Source organism: Argentina silus (genome assembly GCF_951799395.1).
Source record: "Argentina silus genome assembly, chromosome: X".
Lineage (NCBI taxonomy): Eukaryota > Metazoa > Chordata > Actinopteri > Argentiniformes > Argentinidae > Argentina > Argentina silus.
This window is the reverse complement of record NC_139653.1, coordinates 53,864,301-53,886,800: the sequence shown is the minus strand read 5'-3', so window position 1 is coordinate 53,886,800 and position 22,500 is coordinate 53,864,301. Positions and strand designations below refer to the sequence as shown.

At 46.7% G+C, this 22,500-nt stretch overlaps 3 protein-coding genes across 4 annotated transcripts; all 3 read right to left on the bottom strand.

Moving 5' to 3' along the window:
- Nucleotides 1–1,645: 1,645 nt before the first annotated feature.
- LOC310823527 (glutamate--cysteine ligase regulatory subunit-like) lies at nucleotides 1,646–6,994 on the bottom strand. Its single transcript, XM_083696399.1, has 7 exons — nucleotides 6,672–6,994; nucleotides 5,214–5,279; nucleotides 4,282–4,366; nucleotides 4,073–4,129; nucleotides 3,502–3,725; nucleotides 2,947–3,061; nucleotides 1,646–2,665 (listed from the first exon to the last, which is right to left on the bottom strand). The coding sequence occupies exons 1-7, from the start codon at nucleotides 6,957–6,959 to the stop codon at nucleotides 2,445–2,447; spliced, it is 1,056 nt and encodes a 351-aa protein (XP_083552525.1). The 5' UTR covers nucleotides 6,960–6,994; the 3' UTR covers nucleotides 1,646–2,444.
- Nucleotides 6,995–11,390: 4,396 nt separating this feature from the next.
- Nucleotides 11,391–12,122, bottom strand: LOC310822455 (heat shock protein beta-3-like; the record flags this gene model as incomplete). Its single annotated transcript, XM_083694791.1, has 2 exons — nucleotides 11,391–11,606; nucleotides 11,964–12,122. The coding sequence occupies 2 exons, from the start codon at nucleotides 12,120–12,122 to the stop codon at nucleotides 11,391–11,393; spliced, it is 375 nt and encodes a 124-aa protein (XP_083550917.1).
- A 1,507-nt stretch (nucleotides 12,123–13,629) lies between these two features.
- mrpl55 (mitochondrial ribosomal protein L55) lies at nucleotides 13,630–15,585 on the bottom strand. Of its 2 annotated transcripts, none has more exons than XM_083694947.1 (3): nucleotides 15,413–15,585; nucleotides 14,207–14,399; nucleotides 13,630–13,814 (listed from the first exon to the last, which is right to left on the bottom strand). In XM_083694947.1, exons 1-3 carry the CDS (start codon nucleotides 15,445–15,447, stop codon nucleotides 13,635–13,637), a joined length of 408 nt encoding a protein of 135 aa, XP_083551073.1. In that variant the 5' UTR covers nucleotides 15,448–15,585; the 3' UTR covers nucleotides 13,630–13,634. The 2 variants fall into 2 exon arrangements, with proteins under 2 accessions (XP_083551073.1, XP_083551074.1); XM_083694948.1 differs by lacking the exon at nucleotides 15,413–15,585 and adding an exon at nucleotides 15,229–15,406.
- Between the last annotated feature and the right edge of the window lie 6,915 nt (nucleotides 15,586–22,500).

The following is a 22,500-nucleotide window of genomic DNA, read 5'->3' as shown; positions in this document are numbered from 1 at the left end:
ACAGAGACGTGTTGGCGGTCAAAATGCAGATCCCCTGTCCATGACAGACAGACAGCTAGGTAGGTAGACAGACAGGTAGGAAGAGAGACAGACAGGTAGGTAGACTCTCTCCCTCTCTGACAGGTAGGTAGACAAACAGGTAGGTAGACTCTCTCTCTCTCTCTGACAGGTAGGTAGACAAACAGGTAGGTAGACTCTCTCTCTCTCTGACAGGTGGACAGACAGGAGGAAATTGCACAGGACCACCGACGTGTTGGCGGTCAAAATGCCGATCCCCTGTCCATGACAGACAGACAGGTAGGAAGAGAGACAGACAGGTATACAGACAGACAGAGAGACAGACACAGACAGAAAGACAGACAGACAGACAGACAGACAGACAGGAGCTATTTGGTGGCGTGTCAGTAGTAGTGAGAGTCGGAGGGACGGGGGGTCCGGGGGGTCGGGGGGGATCTCTCTCTCTCTCTCTCTCTCTCTCTCTCAGACAGACAGATAGGTAGACAGACAGACAGACAACCAGACAGACAGGTAGGCAGACAATATACAGTGTATATTATATACATTATAGAAGTGATATATATATATATATATATATCACTTCTATAATGTATATAATATATATCACTTATATATATATATATATATATATATATAAGTGATATAAGTGATATATATTATATACATTATATAAGTGATATATTGTATATACAATATATTATAGAAGTGATATATATATGACTTACGCCCTGAACGTAACGTAGCCTTTAGACATAGCTCGGCTCATCCTGACCGTGTTTAATGTATATAATATATATGACTTATATAATATATATGACTTACACTCACCGGTCATTTTATTAGGTACACCTTGCTAGTACTCTCTGTAAACCCTAGAGATGGTTGTGCGTGAAAATCTGCGTGAAGTGCGTGAAGATCAGCAGTTTCTGAAATACTCAGACCAGCCCGTCTGGCACCAACAACCATGCCACGTTCAAAGTCACTTGTATCACCTTTCTTCCCCATGCTGATACTCGGTTTGAACTTCAGCAGGTCGTCTTGACCATGTCTACATGCCTAAATGTCATGTGATTGGCTGATTAGATATCTGCGTTACCGAGCAGTTGAACAGGTGTACCTAATAAAGTGGCCGGTGAGTATATATAATATATATATGACTCCTATAATATATGACTTATAATGCACACACATATATATATATATATTATATATATATATATATATATATATATAAAAATAAAACTTATATAACACGTAGCCTTTAGACATAGAAGCTTGGCTCATCCTGACCGTGTTTCCGACGGCGACAAGTCCTGAAAAGTCGTTGTTTCTCCGTTCTAGGGGTTAGGGTGAGGGGTCAGGGGTGAGGATTTAGGGTTAGGGGTCAGGGGTTAGGTCAGGGTTGAAAGCTGATCCAGTGGGTTGGGGTCAGGGTTAGGGTTTAGGGGTCAGGGTTGGGGTTCAGGGGTCAGGGTTCAAAGCTGATACAGTGGGTTAGGGTTTGAGGTTCCAGGCCCTACAGGGTCAGGGGTCACAGGCCCTACAGGGATAGGGTTAGGGTCAGGGGTCACAGACGCCCCCCCCCCCTTTTTGAAATAACTCAAATGACATCAAGTGTTTTTTTAATCATAAATTCTTTTATTAATCATAAATTCAATCAAATCAAATTCAAGCCGTGTGTGTTTACAGTACACATGGTCAACGTAAACAACAACAAACGGGGGGGAGGGGGGGGTTTAGCTAGCTAGCAAGTCTGGTAGGAGGTTAGCCACCTAGCCGCTAGCTAGCACACAGTGTTTGGTGTGTGGGGGGGGGGGGGGTGGCAGCTAACCAACACCCCCAGAGAGAGAGAGAGAGAGAGAGAAGAGGCACTTCAACATCAGCGCTAACAGCAGGTCCCCAAACAATGTCGCTTTGAGCTAACCCTAGCGTGGTCTAGCGTAGCCATGGAGGACACCTGGCGTGCTAACCCTAGCGGGTTGAGCCTATTGTTGTTGGGGTTTTTTAGGCTAACCTAGCGTGTCCGTCTGTTCGTCGAGATACACCATGCCATGTTTTACCACCTAGCCTAGCCTCTAAGCTAGCAGGGAGCGTCTAGCACAGAAAAGCCCTACAGAAACGAAAGCAACCTAGCAGTGTCTAGCGTACTCTCGCTAGCTAGCTAACAACACTAGGGAGTATAGCTCCGTGCTAACCTACCTATACTGGGGGGGGGGGGGGGGGGGTGTAGTTAGCTAGCGAGACACGCTAGACACACTAGGTTGCTTTCGTTTCTGTAGGGCTATGCTGTGCTAGACGCTCCGTGCTAGCTTAGACCGTTAGACCCCCCCCCCCCCCCCTACTAGGCTACACCGGACGACACTAGGCTCCACTTGGCTAGGCTACGCTAGGCTCGACTACACCAGACCACAGTAGGCTAGGCTACGCTACGCTACCCGGGTGGCGTGGACCAGGTAGCCCTTGGCCTTGATGATGCCGCGGCTCTTGACGATGATCGAATAGCGCAGGACCCAGCGGAGGCGCCACGCTGACGCTGCGTCGTGGTTATGGTCGCCGTGGTCACGGTCGCCGTCGTGGTTGTCGTGGTCGCACGCTAACGCCGCGCTCTCGCGTAGCGCCTCCTGGAAGCCCGCCGCTGTGATCAGCTCTGGAAGAGGAGAGAGAGACAGGTTAGAGGGGGGAGAGGTAGGTCAGAGAGACAGACAGGTCAGAGACACAGGCGAGAGAGAGAGACAGGTCAGAGAGAGACAGACAGAGAGCCTCCTGGAAGCCCGCCGCCATGATCAGCTCTGGAAGGAGAGGGAGACAGGTTAGAGGGAGACAGACAGACAGATCACAGACACACACACACATCAGGGACAGACATACAGACAGGCAGGCAGGTCCGAGACACAGACAGACATACAAATCAGGGACAGAGAGACCCACCTTTGGGGTCGTTGTGGGTCAGTAGCTGGACCCCCGCCTGCTTGGCGTACGCCGTCAGATCCGGGGGCATCACACAACAGGACGCCAGGTTGACCTGGTTACTGGTGGGCTTCACCTTGGATACGGGAGAGAGAGAGACAGACAGGTCAGGGACAGACAGAAAGGTCAGGGGCAGACAGTAAGACAGTTCAGGTCAGGGACAGAGAGAGAGAGAGAGGCAGACAGTCAGATCGGGCGGGGGGGGGGGGGGGGGGGGGGTCATCACACAACACGCCGCCAGGTTGACCTCTTTACTGGTGGGCTTCACCTTGGATATCGGAGAGAGACAGATTAGGGAGAGAGACAGACAGGTCAGAGACACACACACACACACCAGGACAGACAGGTCAGGGACAGAGAGAGAAAGACAGACACCCACCCACCCCCAGACAGACAGGTCAGGGACAGACACCCCCAGCCCAGGACAGACAGGTCAGACACACACCCCCACCCACCCCCAGACCAGGACAGACAGGTAAGGGAGAGACAGGGAGAGACCCCCCCCCACTCACCCACCTGGGCCCAGTCGTGCAGCTCCTCCAGGAGGCCCTTGTCCAGGTCCGACGTCCCGATGGCGACCACCTTCCCGGACGCCACCAGTGTTTCCAGGACAACCCACGCCGGCCGCAGGTCCGACAGGGTCTGGGGAGCGTGGGGGGGGTCGTGGTCGCCTCCTGGGGGTCCGGGGGGGGGCGCCAGGATGACCGAGTCCAGTTGGGAGAGGGCAAGGGTGAGACAGGCTGTTGGGGGGAGAGAGAGAGACAGGTTAGAGGTCTGAGAGAGGGTCGGGGGGGGGGGGGGGTGAGACAGGCTGCAGGAGGGAGAGCGAGAGACAGATTAGAAAGACAGACAGGTCCAAGAGGGTCCAGGGTGGGGGGGGCGGTAGGATGACAGAGTCCAGCTGGGGGAGAGGGCGAGGGTGAGACAGGCTGGGGGAGAGACAGACAGGAGAGAGAGACAGGTTAGGGAGACAGACAGATTTGAGACAGATAGACAGGTCCAAGGGCAAGGGTTAGACAGGCTAGGAGAGAGAGACAGGTTAGAGAGAGAGACAGACACACAAATGCAATAGACAGACAGGACTCACCCATGTCGACAGCCTCTCTAATGGACGACTGGTCCGACTCGCACAGGAACAGCTTGACTGCAACGACAACGTTAGCCTGGGTTAGCCTGTGTTAGCCCTGGGTTTTTTGTGTTTGTTAGCCCTGTGTTGGTATCATTTATTGGCATGTGTTAGCGTGTGGTAGCATGTGGTGGCAGTATCATGTGTTAGCCTGCAATAGCGTAGCGTACCGGACACCTTCAGCTCCTCCCTCTCCTCTGGCGTGATGGCAGCCTCGGCCGCCTGGGGGGTGGAACAGTCCAGAACATCAGACTCCTGAGAAGACAGACAGGCAAACAGACAGACAGGTTAGAGACAGACAGGTCAGAGAGAGACACAGATCTGAGGGACAGAGAGAGACAGGTCTTAGATGTGATGGCCTCGGCCACCTGGGGGTGGAACAGTCCAGGACGTCAGACTCCTGAGACAGGTCAGAGACAGACCAGACAGACAGATCAGATAAAGACAGACAGACCCGACTAGTGGAACTAGACCAGACCAGTCGAACCAAACCAGACCCGAGTAGTTCTACCAGACCAGACTATTCGAACCAGACCAGATGAACCAGACCAGACCCGACTATTCGAACCAGACCGGACTAATCGAACCAGAGAGACAGACAGAGATACAGAGTGAGAGACACAGAGAGAGAGAGATAGAGAGAGGGGAAAGAGAGGGAAGGGGGAGGGAGAGAGACACGTTGTTTTGGGTTTTTTCGACCGAGAGAGATGTTGAGGGACGAGAGAACGAGGGATGGAGAGGGAGGAAGAGAGAGAAGCAGATTAGCTGACCTCAGCAGAACCAGCCTCCCCCCCTGTCACCCTGGGTAACCCTCCCTCCCCCCTTCACGCTCCATCACCCTACAGCTATGTTGTTTTCGACAGAGCGAAACTCGACCGTGTGGAGCATCCAGAGAGAGACAGAGAAGGAAGAGATGGAGGGAAGGAAGAGGGGAAAAAAGGAAGAGAGAAACAGAGACAGACGAAGGACAGGAAGGAGGGAAGACAGGGAAGGAAAGAAGAGAAGGTAGACAGGGAAGGAAGAGAGGAGAGAAGGAAGGAAGGAGGGAGAGGAGAGAAGAGAGGGAGAGAAGAGAGGGAGAGAAGACAGGGATGAGTCTCACCTTCTCCCCGGCCGACGGCGTCCCGGCGTACCAGTCGCTCAGCGTGGCACGGATACAATCCTGGAGCTGGAACACAACAACGATAAACGACAAATAAATAACAAATAAACAACAAATAAACAACAATAAATGTTTTATTGTCAGATCAGAGACAGTCAGACACACGCTTCTGTTGACAAGCCAAAACCGGCTGTGCTTTGCCAGTTAGCTAAGCCTTTAGCCGCCTTAACGCTGTACTAACGCATGGTAAGTTAGTGAGTTAGCCAGTTAGCTTAGCTTTTAGCCCCCCTAAAACACTGTACTTGGTAAGTAACTGGTCAGTTCGTTAGCCCAGTTAGCCTAGTTAGCATTAGCCTTTAGCCCCCCTAAAACACTGTACTTCTTAGGTAAGTTTGTTAGCCCAGTTAGCATTACCTTTCGCCCCCCCCACCTAAACGCAGTGATTAGCCAGTTAGCTTAACCTTTATCCACCCTCAACACTGTACAAAAGTAAGTCAGTTAACCAGTTAGCTTAGCCTTTAGCACCCCTTAAACACTGTACTTGGTAACTTCGTTAGCCCAGTTAGCATTAGCCATTAGCCGACCTTTAACAGCGTACCAAAGACAGTTAGCTAACACTGTAACGCATGGTAAGTTAGCTAGCCAGTTAGCATTAGCCTTTAGCCCCCCTTAACGCTGTACTAAAGCAAGTGAGCTTAGCCTTTAGCCCCCCCACCCCCACCTAAAACACTGTGATTAGCCAGTTAGCTTAGCCTTTAGCCCCCCCTAAACACTGTACTTGGTAGCTAACTTAGTTAGCCCAGTTAGCTTAGCCTTTAGCCCCCTAAAACAGTGTGCTTAGCCAGTTAGCTTAGCCTTTAGCCCCCCCTTAAACACTGTACTTGGTAGATAAGTTCGTTAGCCCAATTATCTTGGCCATTAGCCCGCCCATAACGCTGTACCAAAGCCAGTTAGCTTAGCCCAATTAGCTTAGCCATTAGGGCCCCCTTAACGCTGTTCTTGGTAAGTTAGATAGTTAACCAAGGTAGCATTACCCTTTAGCCCCCTAAACGCTGTGCGATAGCCCAGTTAGCTTCGTCTTTAGCCTTTAGTCCCCTAACGCTATGTAACGCATAATAAGTCAGTTAGTTTAGCATTTAGCCCCCCCTTAACACTACTTGTTAGGTAAATTCGTTAGCATAAGTAAGTATTATAGTAATATTAACCCCCCCCCCCCCCCTCCCCCTTAACGCTGTACAAAAGCCAGTTATCTTAACCCAGTTAGCTTAGCCATTAGCCCCCCTTTAACGCTGTACTAACGTGACTTAGCTTAGCTAGTTAGCATTAGCCTTTAACCCCCCTCTAAAAGGCTGTGATTAGCCAGTTAGCTTAGCCTTTAGCACCCCTTAAACACTGTACTTGGTAGGCAACTTCGTTAGCCTAATTAGCTTAGCCTTTAGCCTCCCCGTGTTCTTTTACCTCCTCACTCGGGGACGACGGACACTTCTTCTTCAGCCGGCTCCGGTTGACGAGGTTCCCGGTGTGGAGGTTGAGTGTCGTGGCCCGGTTCAGAAAGGAGGTCCGGGTACCAGAGGAGCCGGTAGAGGAGCCAGTACTACCGGAAGAGACGGTACAAGAGCCGTCGATACCACCGGAGGAGACGGTACCAGAGGAGCCGGTGGTGGAGGTACCAGAGCCGGTGTTGAAGCCGGTGTTGGAGTCGGTATTACCGGTGTCGGTTGTACCGGTGTCGGTGTTGGTTTCCATGGTGTCTGTCTCCCTTTCCTTCTCTCTCTGGTGTTTTTGAAGGGATGTCGTAAAGATAATAATAATAAAAAAAATGTCGTAAAATGTCATAAATAATGTCGTAAAATACGAAGGGAAAGGGGAGTTACCTAGCAACGAGGAACAGTTTGTGGGTTTGATGGAATGTCGTAAAAAACGAAGGGGGAGCTACCCAGCAACGAGTGTCTTGGAAACAGTTTCTGGGTTTGAAGGAATGAAAAGAAAAAGAAAATGTTGTAAAAAACGAAAGGGGGAGAGTGGGGGTTGCCTAGTAAGGAGGGGGTGGGGAGAGTTTGTAGGTTTGAAGGAATGTTGTAAAAAACAAAAAAACTGAAGAAAAAAATAATAGTAATAACAATGACAATGACAATAATAATAATAATAATAATAATAATAATAATAATAATAATAATAATAATAATAATAATAATAATAATAATAATAATAATAATAAACTGTTGTAAAATGTGGTAGGGGGGCAACGGGAGGTTACCAAGCAGCGAGGGGGTGGGGAGAGTTTGTGTGGGTTGAAGTGTCGTGAAAAAACAACAAAATGTCGGAAAATGAGGGGGGAGAGTGGGATTTCCATAACAACGAGTGTCTTGGAAACACTTTATGGTTTTGAAGAAATGTCGTAAAAAACGATAGGGGGAAAGTGGGGGTTGCCTAGCAACAAGGGGGTGGTTTGAAGGAATGTCGAGTAATGATGACACAGCGCTTTTCCGCGTTTCCACGCGCGCGCACACACACACACACACACACACACACACACACACACACACACACACACACACACACAGACAGACACACACACACACACACACACTTACACAGACAGACACACACACACACACACACACACACACACATACATACACACAGACACATACACACACACACACACACACACACACACACACACACACACACACACACACACACACAGACAGACACACACACACACACACACACACTTACACAGACAGACACACACACACACACACACACACACACACACACACACACATACACACAGACAGACACACACACACACACGATGAGTCGGCCTACAGGGAGGAGGTCCAGCACCTAACAGTGTGGTGCAACGACAATAACCTGGCTCTCAACACCAAGAAGACCAAAGAACTCATTGTGGACTTCAGGAAGTCTAAAGCTGGCGCACACACCCCCATCCTCATCAACGGGACTGAGGTGGAGCGAGTCACCAGCTTCAAGTTTCTGGGTGTCCACATCTCTGAGGACCTCTCCTGGACCCTCAACACCTCCACCCTGATAAAGAAGGCTCACCAGCGTCTCTTCTTCCTGAGGAGACTAAAGAAGGTCCATCTATCTCCTCAGATCCTGGTGAACTTCTACCGCTGCACCATCGAGAGTATCCTTACCAACTGTGTCACAGTATGGTATGGCAACTGCTCGGCATCGGACCGGAAAGCACTGCAGAGGGTGGTGAAGACTGCCCAACGTATCACCGGTTCCTCACTCCCCTCCATCGAGGCTGTCCAGGGCAAACGATGCTTGCGTAAGGCACGCAGCATCGTCAAGGACATCTCTCACCCCAACCACAGACTTTTCACCCCACTCCCCTCCGGGAGGCGCTACAGGTCTCTCCGCACCCGAACCAGTAGGTTCAGAGGCAGCTTCTTCCCTGCGGCTGTCACCCTGCTGAACTTGAACACTACATCTACCTGACAACCTACTACCCCCGCAACCCCCACCCCCCCCACCCGGACAATTGCACTATTGCACTATACTCCCCTCCCCTGCTCTTACTCAATACCACTGCTCTTCTGTACATACCTGTTCATACTGTTCATACTGTTCATACTGTTCATAATGCACATATCCTATATTTTCTTTAATACTACCGCACATACTGTACATACTTGTTTATACTGTTTATACGGCATTCCATATTTATATTTATTCTGCATCTACCTCATGTTACTGTTAATACATATATACTGCTAGACTGCATTACCCATACAGCTCATATGCTGCTACACTGCTCATACTGTAACTATTTATTCTGCTATAATGCTACTGCTACTCACATACTGCTATACTGCACTGCTATATTATACTGCTTATATTATACTATATCATACTGCACTACTACTGTTCATATATTGCACTACCTGTAAATACTGTTCATTGCACTTTCTGCTATTTTGCACTTCTGGTTAGACGCTAACTGCATTTCGTTGTCTCTGTACTTGTACTCTGCACAATGACAATAAAGTTGAATCTAATCTAATCTAATCTAAACACACAGACACATACACACACACACACACACAGAGACAGACAGACACACACACACACACACAGAGACAGACAGACACACACATACACACACGCATACACACAGACAAACAGACAGACAGGCAGGCAGACTAAATGGCAAATATATATTATATATATATTTATTTATTTACCATTTGATTTATATTTGCCATTTAGTCTGTGTGTATATATATACACACACTCACCGGCCACTTTATTAGGTACACCTGTTCAACTGCTCGGTAACGCAAATATCTAATCAGCCAATCACATGGCTGCAACTCAATGCATTTAGGCATGTAGACGTGGTCAAGACGACCTGCTGAAGTTCAAACCGAGTATCAGAATGGGGAAGAAAGGTGATTCAAGTTACTTTATATTATTATATAAGCATAATATAATCTATTATATTATATATGAATAATATATTATTATCATTATTATTATTATTATTATTATTATTATTATTATTATTATTATTAAAACAATTAATAATAATAATAATAATAATAATAATAATAATATTATTATATTATATATGCATAATATAATAATAATAATAATGATTATATCTATCTATCTGTCTGTCTGTCTGTCTGTCTGTCTGTCTGTCTGTCTGTCTGTCTGTCTGTCTGTCTGTCTGTCTGTCTGTCTATCTATCTATCTTATTATTATTACATACTATTATCTATAAAAGACGTTAATAAAAAATAATTGACTTGAAATCTTCCCAATGGTTGGAAATCTCGGATTCCACACTGCCCCTTGGTGAGTAGGAGGTGTGTGTGTGTGTGTGTGTGTGTGTGTGTGTGTGTGTGTGTGTGTGTGTGTGTTTGTGTTTACTGGGACAGTGACTTCTGACCCACACACACACCCTGTAAGCGGTTCTAGGCTAGTGTGTCGACTAACGATGACACAGCGCTTTTACACACACACACACACACACACACACACACACACACACACACACACACACACACACAGACAGAGACACACATACACACATATATACAATATATATATATATATATATATATATGCAGTATATATTGGGAAGATTTCAATTATATTTTTTTATATATAATAATAACATATAATAATAATTAAATTATACATACTGAACCCTAACCCCTAACCCATAACATGAAGTGATATCGGACTTCAAATGATTTCCTCGAATGAAGGACGATTTAGAATCAGAATCAAAATTCTTTTATTTGGTCAAGTATATTTGGACATACAGGAAATTGACTTGGTGAGGTTGGTGCATAAAAATCAATAGCAAATATTGACATTACATTTTACAAAATCGCAAAATATTTACAAAATAGCGAGAACAAATTCACAAATTTACAAAAAAGAGAACAGCAGAACAATACATTTTGTAGGCTGTGCGAGGCTAAGAGGCAACACCAAAAACCCTAACCCCAAACCCCAAACCCTAACCCTAGAACGAATGACGATTCAAAAGTTGTTTTCATATTTTTTGGGGGAAATAAGGTTGTATAATTCACACAATACACACACGATGATTCCCTCCCTCCCTCCCTTCCTCCTCCCTCCCTCCCTCCCTCCCTCCCTATCCCTAACCCTAAAATAAGGTCGTATTATAACGTCATTCACACATGATGATTCCCTCCCTCCCTCCTCACTCCCTCCCTCCCTCTCCCCCTCCCCCCCTCCCTCCCTCCCCCTTCCCTCCCTCCCTCCCAACCTCCCACCCCTCCCTCCCTCCTTCCCACCCTCCCACCCTCCCTCCCTCCCTCCCTCCCTAACCCTAACCCTAAAATAATCCCTAACCCTAACCCTAACCCTAACCCTAACCCTAACCCTGCCGATCAAGTTCCCTCTTCAGGACCCCTGGGACTTGACTCAACTCTCTCCTTGGACTCCACAACTAACCCTAACCCTAACCCTAACCCTAACCCTAACCCTAACCCTAACCCTAACCCTCCTCAGGACCCCTGGGATTTGACTCGACTCTGTCCTTGGACTCCACAACTAACCCTAACCCTGACCTTAACCCTAACCCTAACCCTAACCCTAACCCTAACCCTGACCTTAACCCTAACCCTAACCCTAACCCTAGCCCTAACCCTAACCCTAACCCTAACCCTCCTCAGGACTGCTGTGACTCGACTCGACTCTCTCCTTGGACTCGACGACCAGAATGCCATCGTGACCCAACAACGCCCTCAAGTCGGTGGCGACCCGCAGCTTCCCGGGTGGCAGGAGGTACTCTCGGGTGAAGCTCCTCGCCACCGAACCGTGCTCGTCCATCCTCGCCCCGTGCCGGGCCTTGATCAGGAGCCAGCCTTCGAAGACCTGGATCAGGATTAGATTAGATTAGATTAGATTAGATTCAACTTTATTGTCATTGTGCAGAGTACAAGTACAGAGACAACGAAATGCAGTTAGCGTCTAACCAGAAGTGCAAAATAGCAGAAAGTGCAATGAACAGTATTTACAGGTAGTGCAATATATGATCAGTAGTAGTGCAGTATAATATAGCAGTGCAGTATAGCAGTATATGAGTAACAGTAGCATTATAGCAGAATAAATAGTTACAGTATGAACAGGACATACTGACATACTGATGTCCTCCGGTCAGAACTGGGAGACTGCAAGACTGGAGAAGGGGTTTGTTGGTGTCCGATTCCGGGTCTGGATTCACCCCTCTACCCCCCCTCCTCCACCACCCTCCGGGGGGAGGAAAGCGGGTCCTGGAAGGGCGAACGAGCGATGATCCTCCGTGCAATCGCACAAGTCTCGGCCTTCAAACCGAGCCCTGTGGCGCACCGGGTTGAATATCCAGTGTCTGATCGCAACTCCTGGCTCCATCCTTCCTTCCTTCCTTCCTTCCTTCCTTCCTTCCTTCCTTCCTTCCTTCCTTCCTTCCTTCCTTCCCTCCTCCTGTCCTTTGTCAGAGAGAGAGAGAGAGAGAGAGAGAGAGACCGTTGTGTGTTCCCTCCTTCCTTCCTTCCCTCCTTCCTTCCCTCCCTCCTTCCTTCCCTCCTTACCTCCCTCCTTCCTTCCCTCCCTCCTTCCCTCCTTCCCTCCCTCCTTCCTTCCCTCCTTCCTTCCCTCCCTCCCTCCTTCCCTCCTTCCTTCCCTCTCTCCTTCCTTCCCTCCTTCCCTCCTTCCTCCCCCCTTGTGTCAGAGAGAGAGACCGTTGTGTGTCCCCCCCCAGAGAGGGACACTTATGGACGGGGGGGTCAGATGGGTGAAACAGAGAGAGGAGGGAGGATGTATATATATATATAGAACCTATAGGAACCTTTTTTTGAGTCCCCTCGTTTCCCTACGACGTGCATCACCTTCAATCTTCCTCCTCCTCCGTCTCTCTACCTTTCTTCAACCGTAGCGTTTCAATAACATCGTAGCTTAGCATAATTATTGGGTTCTAATAACGTTTCTAACACGTTTCTAAGACATTTATAAGACAGTATTAGTGGGGTTATAACGTTGATAAAAGGGTATTAGCTGATGGGTTGAAGAGGTGAATATATGTTTTTTTGTTGATGGGACATGCTAACATGCTAACTTAGCTTAACATAGCCTAGGCCTAACCCCTAACCCTAACTTAACTTAGCATTGCTAAACCCTAACCCTAAGGTGGTCTAGAGTCTAAAACTAAGCCTAACTTAGCTTAGCATCCCTAACCCTCCTCTCCTCCTCCTCCCCCCCTCCTCCTTCCCTCCTCTCTTCCTCCCCCACGTCTGTCTGTCTACCTGTCTGTCAGACACTTGTCTGTCTGTCTATCTGCCTGTTTTTCTGTTTGTCTGCCTGTCTGTCTGTTTGCCTGCCTGTCTGTTTGTCTGTCTGAGCTCCTGTTCTCTCAGCAGTGTTTCTGTCTTTACTCTCAGCCTGTGGAGGCATTGATGGAGCAGTTCCATGGACACCTGCACCTCCTGCTGGCCGTACGCTGACAGTACACCACCATTAGACAGGTGGAAAGACAGACAGGCAGGCAGACAGGTACAGACAGACAGGCAGACAGACAGACAAACATGCAGACATACTGACACACAGAAAGGCAGACAGAGAGACAGACAGGCAAACAGAGATAGATACACAGACAGGCAGGCAGACACAGACAATCTCACACACACACACACACACACACAGAGATAGACAGTCAGAGACAGACAGACACAGAGAGACAAACAGGTAGACAGACACTGTCTCACACACAGACAGGCAGACAGACAGACAGACAGAAAAAAATGACAACAACCTCGGTTTCAACGTAGAGAAAAACTTTATTCACAACAAACGCAAAGAGACAGAATCTCCCCCCTTCCCTCTCTCTCCCACCCTCCCTCTCTCTTCCCCTCCTTCTCCCTCCCTCTATCACTCCGCCTTTGCCCAGAAGCGCCGGTAGGCGTCGACCTTGAACTCCGGCTCCGCCTCCTCTAGCGGCTCCGTCTCCTTTGCCGCCGCCTTGGCCCCGCCCCTTGCCTCGGCCTCCCTCCTCCTCTTCATCCTTCGCTTCCTCTCCTCCTCTGAGAGGGTGGTGATGTCGACGGGGAGCTGGGGGGGAAGGAGGGAGGGAGTGAGGGGGAGGGGGAGGGAGAGAGTTAGTTTAAGACTTCTGTCTCACACACACACACACACACACACACACACACACAGGCTGTCTCTCTCTCACACACACACACACACACACACACACACACACACACACACACTGTCTCTCTCTCACACACACACACACACACACACACACACACACACACACACACACACAGACAGACACTGTCTCTCTCTCACACACACACACACACACACAGACAGACACTGTCTCACACACACAGACAGACAGACTGTCTCTCACACACACACACACACAGACAGACAGACAGACAGACAGACAGACAGACAGACAGACAGACAGACAGACAGACAGACAGACAGACACACACCGTCAGAACCCTCCTGGGCTCCCCGTGGCGGACACGGACCGCGGCGCCGTCGGCCTGGACCACCAGGACCGGGTAGACCCTCGGGTACGTCTGACGCCCGGACCGGACCACCGAGGTCCGGTTGGAGCCAGGGCGGGACGGCTGGAGGGGGGAGGGGGAGGAGAGGGGGAGGAGGAGGTGGCGGAGGAGACGTCTGGATGGGGGGGAGAGAGGGGTTAATAATAATAATAAAATAATAATAAATAATAATACAAATAATAATACAAATAAAATAGAATAATAATGATTATAAAAAATAATAATAATGATTATAAAAAATAATAACAATAATAATAATGACAATAATAATACAAAGAATAATGATAATAAAAATAATAATAACTATCATAAAATAATACAAAAAATCAATAATACAAAATAATAATGATAATAATAATAATAATAATAATAATAACAATACACACACACACACACACACACACACACACACACACACACACACACACACACACACACACACACACACACACGCGCACACAGTAGCGTTTAAGCAGTTCGCCAGAACGCAGCCTAAAATCCTCGCGGGTTTGGGTCAGGGATGCTAAGCTAAGTTAGGGTTAGGCTCTAGACTACCCCTGGGTTAGGGTTAGACTCTAGACTACCCTAGGGTTAGGGTTAGACTCTAGACTACCCTAGGGTTAGGGTTAGACTCTAGACTATCCCAGGGTTAGGTTATGGATGCTAAACTAAGTTAGGGTTAGACTCTAGACTACCCTAGGGTTAGACTCTAGACTACCCCAGGGTTAGGGTTAGACTCTAGACTACCCTAGGGTTAGGGTTAGACTCTAGACTACCCTAGGGTTAGGGTTAGACTCTAGACTATCCCAGGGTTAGGTTATGGATGCTAAACTAAGTTAGGGTTATACTCTAGACTACCCCAGGGTTAGCGCTAGCTATGTTAGGGTTAGGGATGCTAAGCTAAGTTAGCATGTCTCCATCAACACTCCGTCTTCTATATTTACCTCTTCAGCATCCAGAACCCCATCAACGCCATATCAGCTAATAACCTCCTTATCAACGTTAGAAACCCCACTAATACTGTCTTATAAACGTGTTATAAACGTTATTATAGGGTTAGGCTAAGCTAAGGTAGCATGTTAGCATGTCTCAATCAACAAAAAAACACTCCATTTCTTCTATATTTACCTCGTAAAACCACTCTTCAACCCCATCAACGCCATAACGCTATTCCCCAAGGTTATAACCCCACTAATACTGTCTTATAAACGTTATTATAACACTATAATGATGCTAAGCTACGATGCTATTGAAGCACTACGGTTGAAGGAAGGTAGAGAGACGGAGGAGGGGGAAGATTGAAGGTGATGTACCACCATGAAGGAAAGTCCATCAAAACACGTCGTAGGGAAACGAGGGGAGGAACTGAAGAAATGTTCCGGGGGTAACATAGTTGTCTCTTATTCTTATTTCTATAATAATATAGATTAACATATATATAATATATATATATATATATATATATAAATTATTATTATAGAAATCAGAATAAAAAGTTTAAAAAGAAGATTGAAGATTGAAGGTGATGCAACACCAGGAGGGTCCGTCAATCAAAACATGTTGTAGGGAAACGAGGGGAAGCACTGAAAAAACGTTCCGGGGGGGCGGGGGGGGGGGGGGGGGGGGGGGGTCGATAGAAACAATGATTTCGCTTTTTATTATGATTTATATATATATTATTATTATTAAATATATATAAATCATAATAAAACGTACTAAGTAAATAATTAATAATAATTAATAATACTATATACTATGATACCCTAAACCTATACATCATAATATACAGTATTATTAATTACTAATTAAGTATTTAATATTAATTATTAATTATGTAATAATTAAATGTAATATATATATTACATTTACATTTACATTCATGGCATTTAGCAGACGCCTTTTTCCAAAGCAACTTACAACAATACATTTGTTTAAGTAAGTGAATCATCTATCCAACAGTCATCATAAGACAAAGTAATCAATGCTCAGACCAGGGGCCATTGGCAGTCGTAATGCCAGAAGCCAATTATTATTTTATTTTTTACATTATTTATTAACAGGAGAGAACTTGTACAGGGGGGAAGTAGGTGTGAAGAGGTTTCAAGGGTTGGGGTTAGGGTTAGTACAGGGAGGGTAGTGGGGGGTGAAGAGGTCTTAGGAAGGACTGTTAAGATGTAGCCTGAAGAGATGGGTTTTCAATCTACATATTAATTATATATATATAGGGTTATGGTTATATTATTATATAAATCATAATAAAAAAGCGTTAGGGTTAGGGCCCCCTTCTTCCTCCTGAAGTCCACGATAGTTTTACTGATGTTCAGGGAGAGGTTGTGGCACCAGTCCACCAGGATTCTTACCTCCTCCCTGTAGGCTGACTCATCATTTTTAGTGATCAAGCCAACCACAGTGGTGTCATCAGCAAATTTTATGATGGAGTTCGAGCTGTGCGTGGCCATGCAGTCGTGGGTGAACAGGGAGTACAGTAGGGGGCTGAGCACACAGCCCTGGGGGACCCCCCATGTTGAGAGTCAGAGGGGAGGAGGTGATGCTGCCTACCCTCACCACCGGGGGTCTGCCAATCAGGAAGTCCAGGATCCAGTTACACAAGGAGGTGTTGAGGTCCTTAAGCTTGGTGACGAGCTTGGAGGGGACAACGGTGTTGAATGCTGTAGTCGATGAACAGCCTTCTCACACAGGTGTCCCTCTTGTCCAGGTGGGATAGGGCGGTGTGCAGGGTGTGGGCGTAAGCGATGGCGTCGTCTGTGGATCTATTGGGCGGTATGCAAACTGAAGAGGATCCAGAGTGGTTGAGTTGATGTGAGACTTAACCAGCTTCTCTAAGGTCTCGGGGCGGTAGTCGTTGAGACAGGTTACCTTGTTCTTCTTGGGGACTGGGATGGGAGTGGTCGCTTTGAAACAGGTGGGAACTATACGTTATGTTGTCCAACAGCGTTTTCAATAGGGTTAGATAGCTAGCCCTAACCCTAACCCTAGCCCTAGCCCTACCCCTAAGCCTAACCCTAACCCTAGCCCTAGCCCTAGCCCTACCCCTAAGCCTAACCCTAACCCTAGCCCTAGCCCTACCCCTAAGCCTAACCCTACCCCTAACCCTAACTCTACCCCTAACCCTAACCCTACCCCTAACCCTGGGAACGACCTTCAAAACCTACTCAGGTTAGATAGCTAACCCTAACCCTAACCCTAGCCCTAGCCCTACCCCTAAGCCTAACCCTAACCCTAGCCCTAGCCCTACCCCTAAGCCTAACCCTACCCCTAACCCTAACCCTACCCCTAACCCTAGCCCTAACCCTGGGAACGACCTTCAAAACCTACTCAGGTTAGATAGCTAACCCTAACCCTAACCCTAACCCTTGCCCTAACCCTGGGAACGACCTTCAAAACCTACTCAGGTTAGATAGCTAACCCTAACCCTAACCCTAACCCTTGCCCTAACCCTGGGAACGACCTTCAAAACCTACTCAGGTTAGATAGCTAACCCTAACCCTAACTCTAACCCTTGCCCTAACCCTGGGAACGACCTTCAAAACCCACTCAGGTTAGATAGCTAACCCTAACCCTAACCCTGAGAACGACCTTCAAAACCTACTCAGATTCTCTTGTGTCACTTGGTCAGTTGAAGACCTGGGAAAGAACCTGTCATCCAAGGAATGTACATGTTGAATATATTGTGTAAATTGACTTAATAAGTAATTGATATGTAATTCATGAATTGTATTATGTTTGTAATTTGAATGTACATTTATGATCAGTAGGACCTCCTCTGCCTAAAAAAAGGTTTAATAATAATAATGATAATAACAATAATATGTGGTCATCCTTTATGCACAGCTCTCTCCACGCTGCGTATAGTCAAAGGGACATGTTGATCTGGTTATTACAGGGATGCCATCCTAAACATCTGGTTATTACAGGGATGCCATCTAAACATCTGGTTATTACAGGGATGCCATCCTAAACATCTGGTTATTACAGGGATGCCATCCTAAACATCTGGTTATTACAGGGATGCCATCCTAAACATCTGGTTATTACAGGGATGCCATCTAAACATCTGGTTATTACAGGGATGCCATCTAAACATCTGGTTATTACAGGGATGCCATCTAAACATCTGGTTATTACAGGGATGCCATCTAAACATCTGGTTATTACAGGGATGCCATCTAAACATCTGGTTATTACAGGGATGCCATCTAAACATCTGGTTATTACAGGGATGCCATCCTAAACATCTGGTTATTACAGGGATGCCATCCTAAGCATTCATTTTGTGGTCCAAAATCCAAACATTTTTACCTCATCCTGCAAGTTCACCTGACCATGGCACATGTGCAAACAATCACAAAATAATATGAAGCAATACTGACAAGGAATAAATGTGTAAATACCAGATAAGTTATTTGTTGAAAATGTTGGACACTACTGTAGCCTCAGGCTATGCGCCTTACGCAATGAGAGGCATCAGAGTTAGTTTATCCAAACCTTAACATTGCTAGCATACATGGTCTCTGTTTGTTTATCCACACACATCGTAATTTAAATCATAACAGCATTTCTATACCACATTCTCTTAACACTTATCTTACGCCTTAATTTCCCCTGGGGATCAATAAAGTCCCTATCTCAACCTTATTAGTGTTGTTGCACAATTCATATTAAAGGTAAATCTATAATTCAAACAACAACAAAGCGGGCCCCACTACTTTTCTGGTAACCAGCTGAGGGATTGGGATGGAGAAATGTAACCATTCTCAACCTCATAGACAGAGCTAGGTATTGATCCATCCATGAGATAAAATGATAGTTTTAACCATGTTTTGAAGCTATACAGCTTTTGTTTACAATTACATTGTTTGCAAACAATGGAGTAAAACAATCTTATATTTTGGGTTCTGATGGGGTAAGACAGTTGAACTAAACTCTTAAATGGCTATAAAATATTAATCTAAAAGTCAAATATGGATGTACCAATTACAGATTGCCCCTTTAATAATCCCTGAAACACCAATTTAAACCGTATCCAGGACTATGATGCTTTCAGAAGTGATTTAGTTTGGACCTGGAGAGTTTACCTGAGTGACCACCTGTGGCCATTGTTTGTTTCTCTCAGGACCTGTTCTGAGGTCAGGTGAGTTCCAGTAAACACAGGTGTGGAGACTCGTTAACATCACGGCTATGTCACAGGTACTGAGAACAGCTCTCAGTATAACGAGACCAAGCCGGGTGTCGGGGTCCACGTGATGGGGAGATGATCCCGGACTTCTTTACTGCCTCCTCACCACTAACCTGGCAGTGGGACGGAAGCTGGCAGGACCCAGAGATTAGACATATACTGTAGGCCTACATTGTGGTAAAAATATAGAAATATGATAACCAAAGACATGAAGCAGGCATTGAATAAACATAGAAATAACTTAGGAGGGGTATAGTTTAGGAGGGGTATAGTTTCGGAGAGGTATAGTTTAGGAGGGGTATAGTTTAGGAGAGGTATAGTTTAGGAGGAGTATAGTTTAGGAGGGGTATAGTTTAGGAGGGGTATAGTTTAGGAGGGGTATAGTTTAGGAGGGGTATAGTTTAGGAGAGGTATAGTTTAGGAGGGGTATAGTTTAGGAGGGGTATAGCTGAGGAGGGGTATAGTTTAGGAGGGGTATAGTTTAGGAGGGGTATAGTTTAGGAGGGGTATAGTTTAGGAGAGGTATAGTTTAGGAGGGGTATAGTTTAGGAGAGGTATAGTTTAGGAGGGGTATAGTTTAGGAGAGGTATAGTTTAGGAGGGGTATAGTTTAGGAGAGGTATAGTTTAGGAGGGGTATAGTTTAGGAGAGGTATAGTTTAGGAGGGGTATAGTTTAGGAGGGGTATAGCTGAGGAGGGGTATAGTTTAGGAGGGGTATAGTTTAGGAGGGGTATAGTTTAGGAGGGGTATAGTTTAGGAGAGGTATAGTTTAGGAGGGGTATAGTTTAGGAGAGGTATAGTTTAGGAGGGGTATAGTTTAGGAGAGGTATAGTTTAGGAGAGGTATAGTTTAGGAGGGGTATAGTTTAGGAGAGGTATAGTTTAGGAGGGGTATAGCTGAGGAGGGGTATAGTTTAGGAGGGGTATAGTTTAGGAGGGGTATAGTTTAGGAGAGGTATAGTTTAGGAGAGGTATAGTTTAGGAGGGGTATAGTTTAGGAGAGGTATAGTTTAGGAGGGGTATAGCTGAGGAGGGGTATAGTTTAGGAGGGGTATAGTTTAGGAGGGGTATAGCTGAGGAGGGGTATAGTTTAGGAGGGGTATAGTTTAGGAGGGGTATAGCTGAGGAGGGGTATAGTTTAGGAGGGGTATAGTTTAGGAGGGGTATAGTTTAGGAGAGGTATAGTTTAGGAGGGGTATAGTTTAGGAGAGGTATAGTTTAGGAGGGGTATAGTTTAGGAGAGGTATAGTTTAGGAGGGGTATAGCTGAGGAGAGGTATAGTTTAGCCCACAGCTTGTCGGCCTGTGGAACATGCAGCAGCATGCATTCTAAATGCTCATTGAGAGGCACTACTGATGCTGGTTCAGATGTCTGTGACCATCGGCTAAAAATAGGCTGGTGCAGTAATAGCGAATTCAAGTGAAACTTCCACACTCTGCAGCCCATCCAATCCTAACCCTAAACCCAACCCTAACCCCCGCTACCCCCCCTATACTAACCCTAACCCCAACCCTAACCCTCACTACCCCCCCTATACAGACCCTAACCCCAACCCTAGAGACCTCTTCACCCACACTACCCCCCCCATACTAACCCTAACCCTCACTACCCCCCCTATACTAACCCTAACCCCAACCCTAACCCTCACTACCCCCCCTATACTAACCCTAACCCTAACCCCGAGACCTCTTCACCCCCGCTACCCCCCCTATACGAACCTTAACCCCAACCCTAACCCCCACTACCCCCCACCCCCATACTAACCCCAACCCCAAGACCTCTTCACCCTCACTACCCCCCCTATACTAACCCTAACCCCAACCCCCGCTACCCCCCCTATACTAACCTTAACCCCGACCCCGAGACCGCTTCACCCTCACTACCCCCCCATACTAACCCTAACCCCAACCCTGAGACCTCTTCACCCTCACTACCCCCCCTATACTAACCCTAACCCCAACCCTAACCCCCGCTACCCCCCCTATACTAACCCTAACCCCAACCCTGAGACCTCTTCACCCTCACTACCCCCCCTATACTAACCCTAACCCCAACCCTAACCCCCGCTACCCCCCCTATACTAACCTTAACCCCAACCCTGAGACCTCTTCACCCTCACTACCCCCCTTATACTAACCCTAACCCCAAGCCCGAGACCTCTTCACCCCCCCGTACAAGTTCTCTCCTGCTAATAAAATATATTTAAAATAAATAAATGTGAAAAAAATAAATATATACATATAGCCTACTGGCATTACGACTGCTTATGGCCCCTGGTATGAGCATTGATTACTTTGTCTTATGATGACTGTTGGATAGATGATTCACTTACTTAAACACATGTATTTGTTGTAAGTCGCTTTGGATAAAGGCGTCTGCTGAATGTCATGAATGTAAATGTGAGGGAATGAGCAGTGAGTGAAAGTAGGAAGTAGGCCTATTCCAACAGGAAACGTCCTTTGCAGTTCTCAAAACAATTCAAAATGAGAGGAGAGACTATGAACCAATAAACATTTTTTCAAAGAAAGACTAGAAAGACTGTTTATTTGCCATGCAATCAATTCACATCAATTGTTGGAATGGGTCTTTTTGCACAACACACGCACTGCACACCCCCCCTCCGAGACAACACACGTGCACACCCCCCCAGGGAGAACAGAGCGCTGGGCTCTGGGTCAGCCAAGTCAGCACCCCTGGAGCAATTCGGGGTTAAGTGCCTTGCTCAAGGGCACAACGGCAGTGGTAGGGACCTGGATATGATGCCAGCAACCCTCCAGTCACCAGCTCACATCCAGATCCCTCCTGGAGCGGGGATCGAACCAACAACCTTCCGATTGCTGGCCAGCCTCTTTAACCTCCAGGCTACCTGCCGCCCCAGAGCATATACAATTAAGAAAAGACCTTTCTTGGTCTATATGAAACTGGAGACAGATGTCATGTTACTATTTTACTATAAACAACAACATTTTACAAAGTAAGGTTGAAGACATTCCACTCACATCAGATCAGATTCTGAAGAC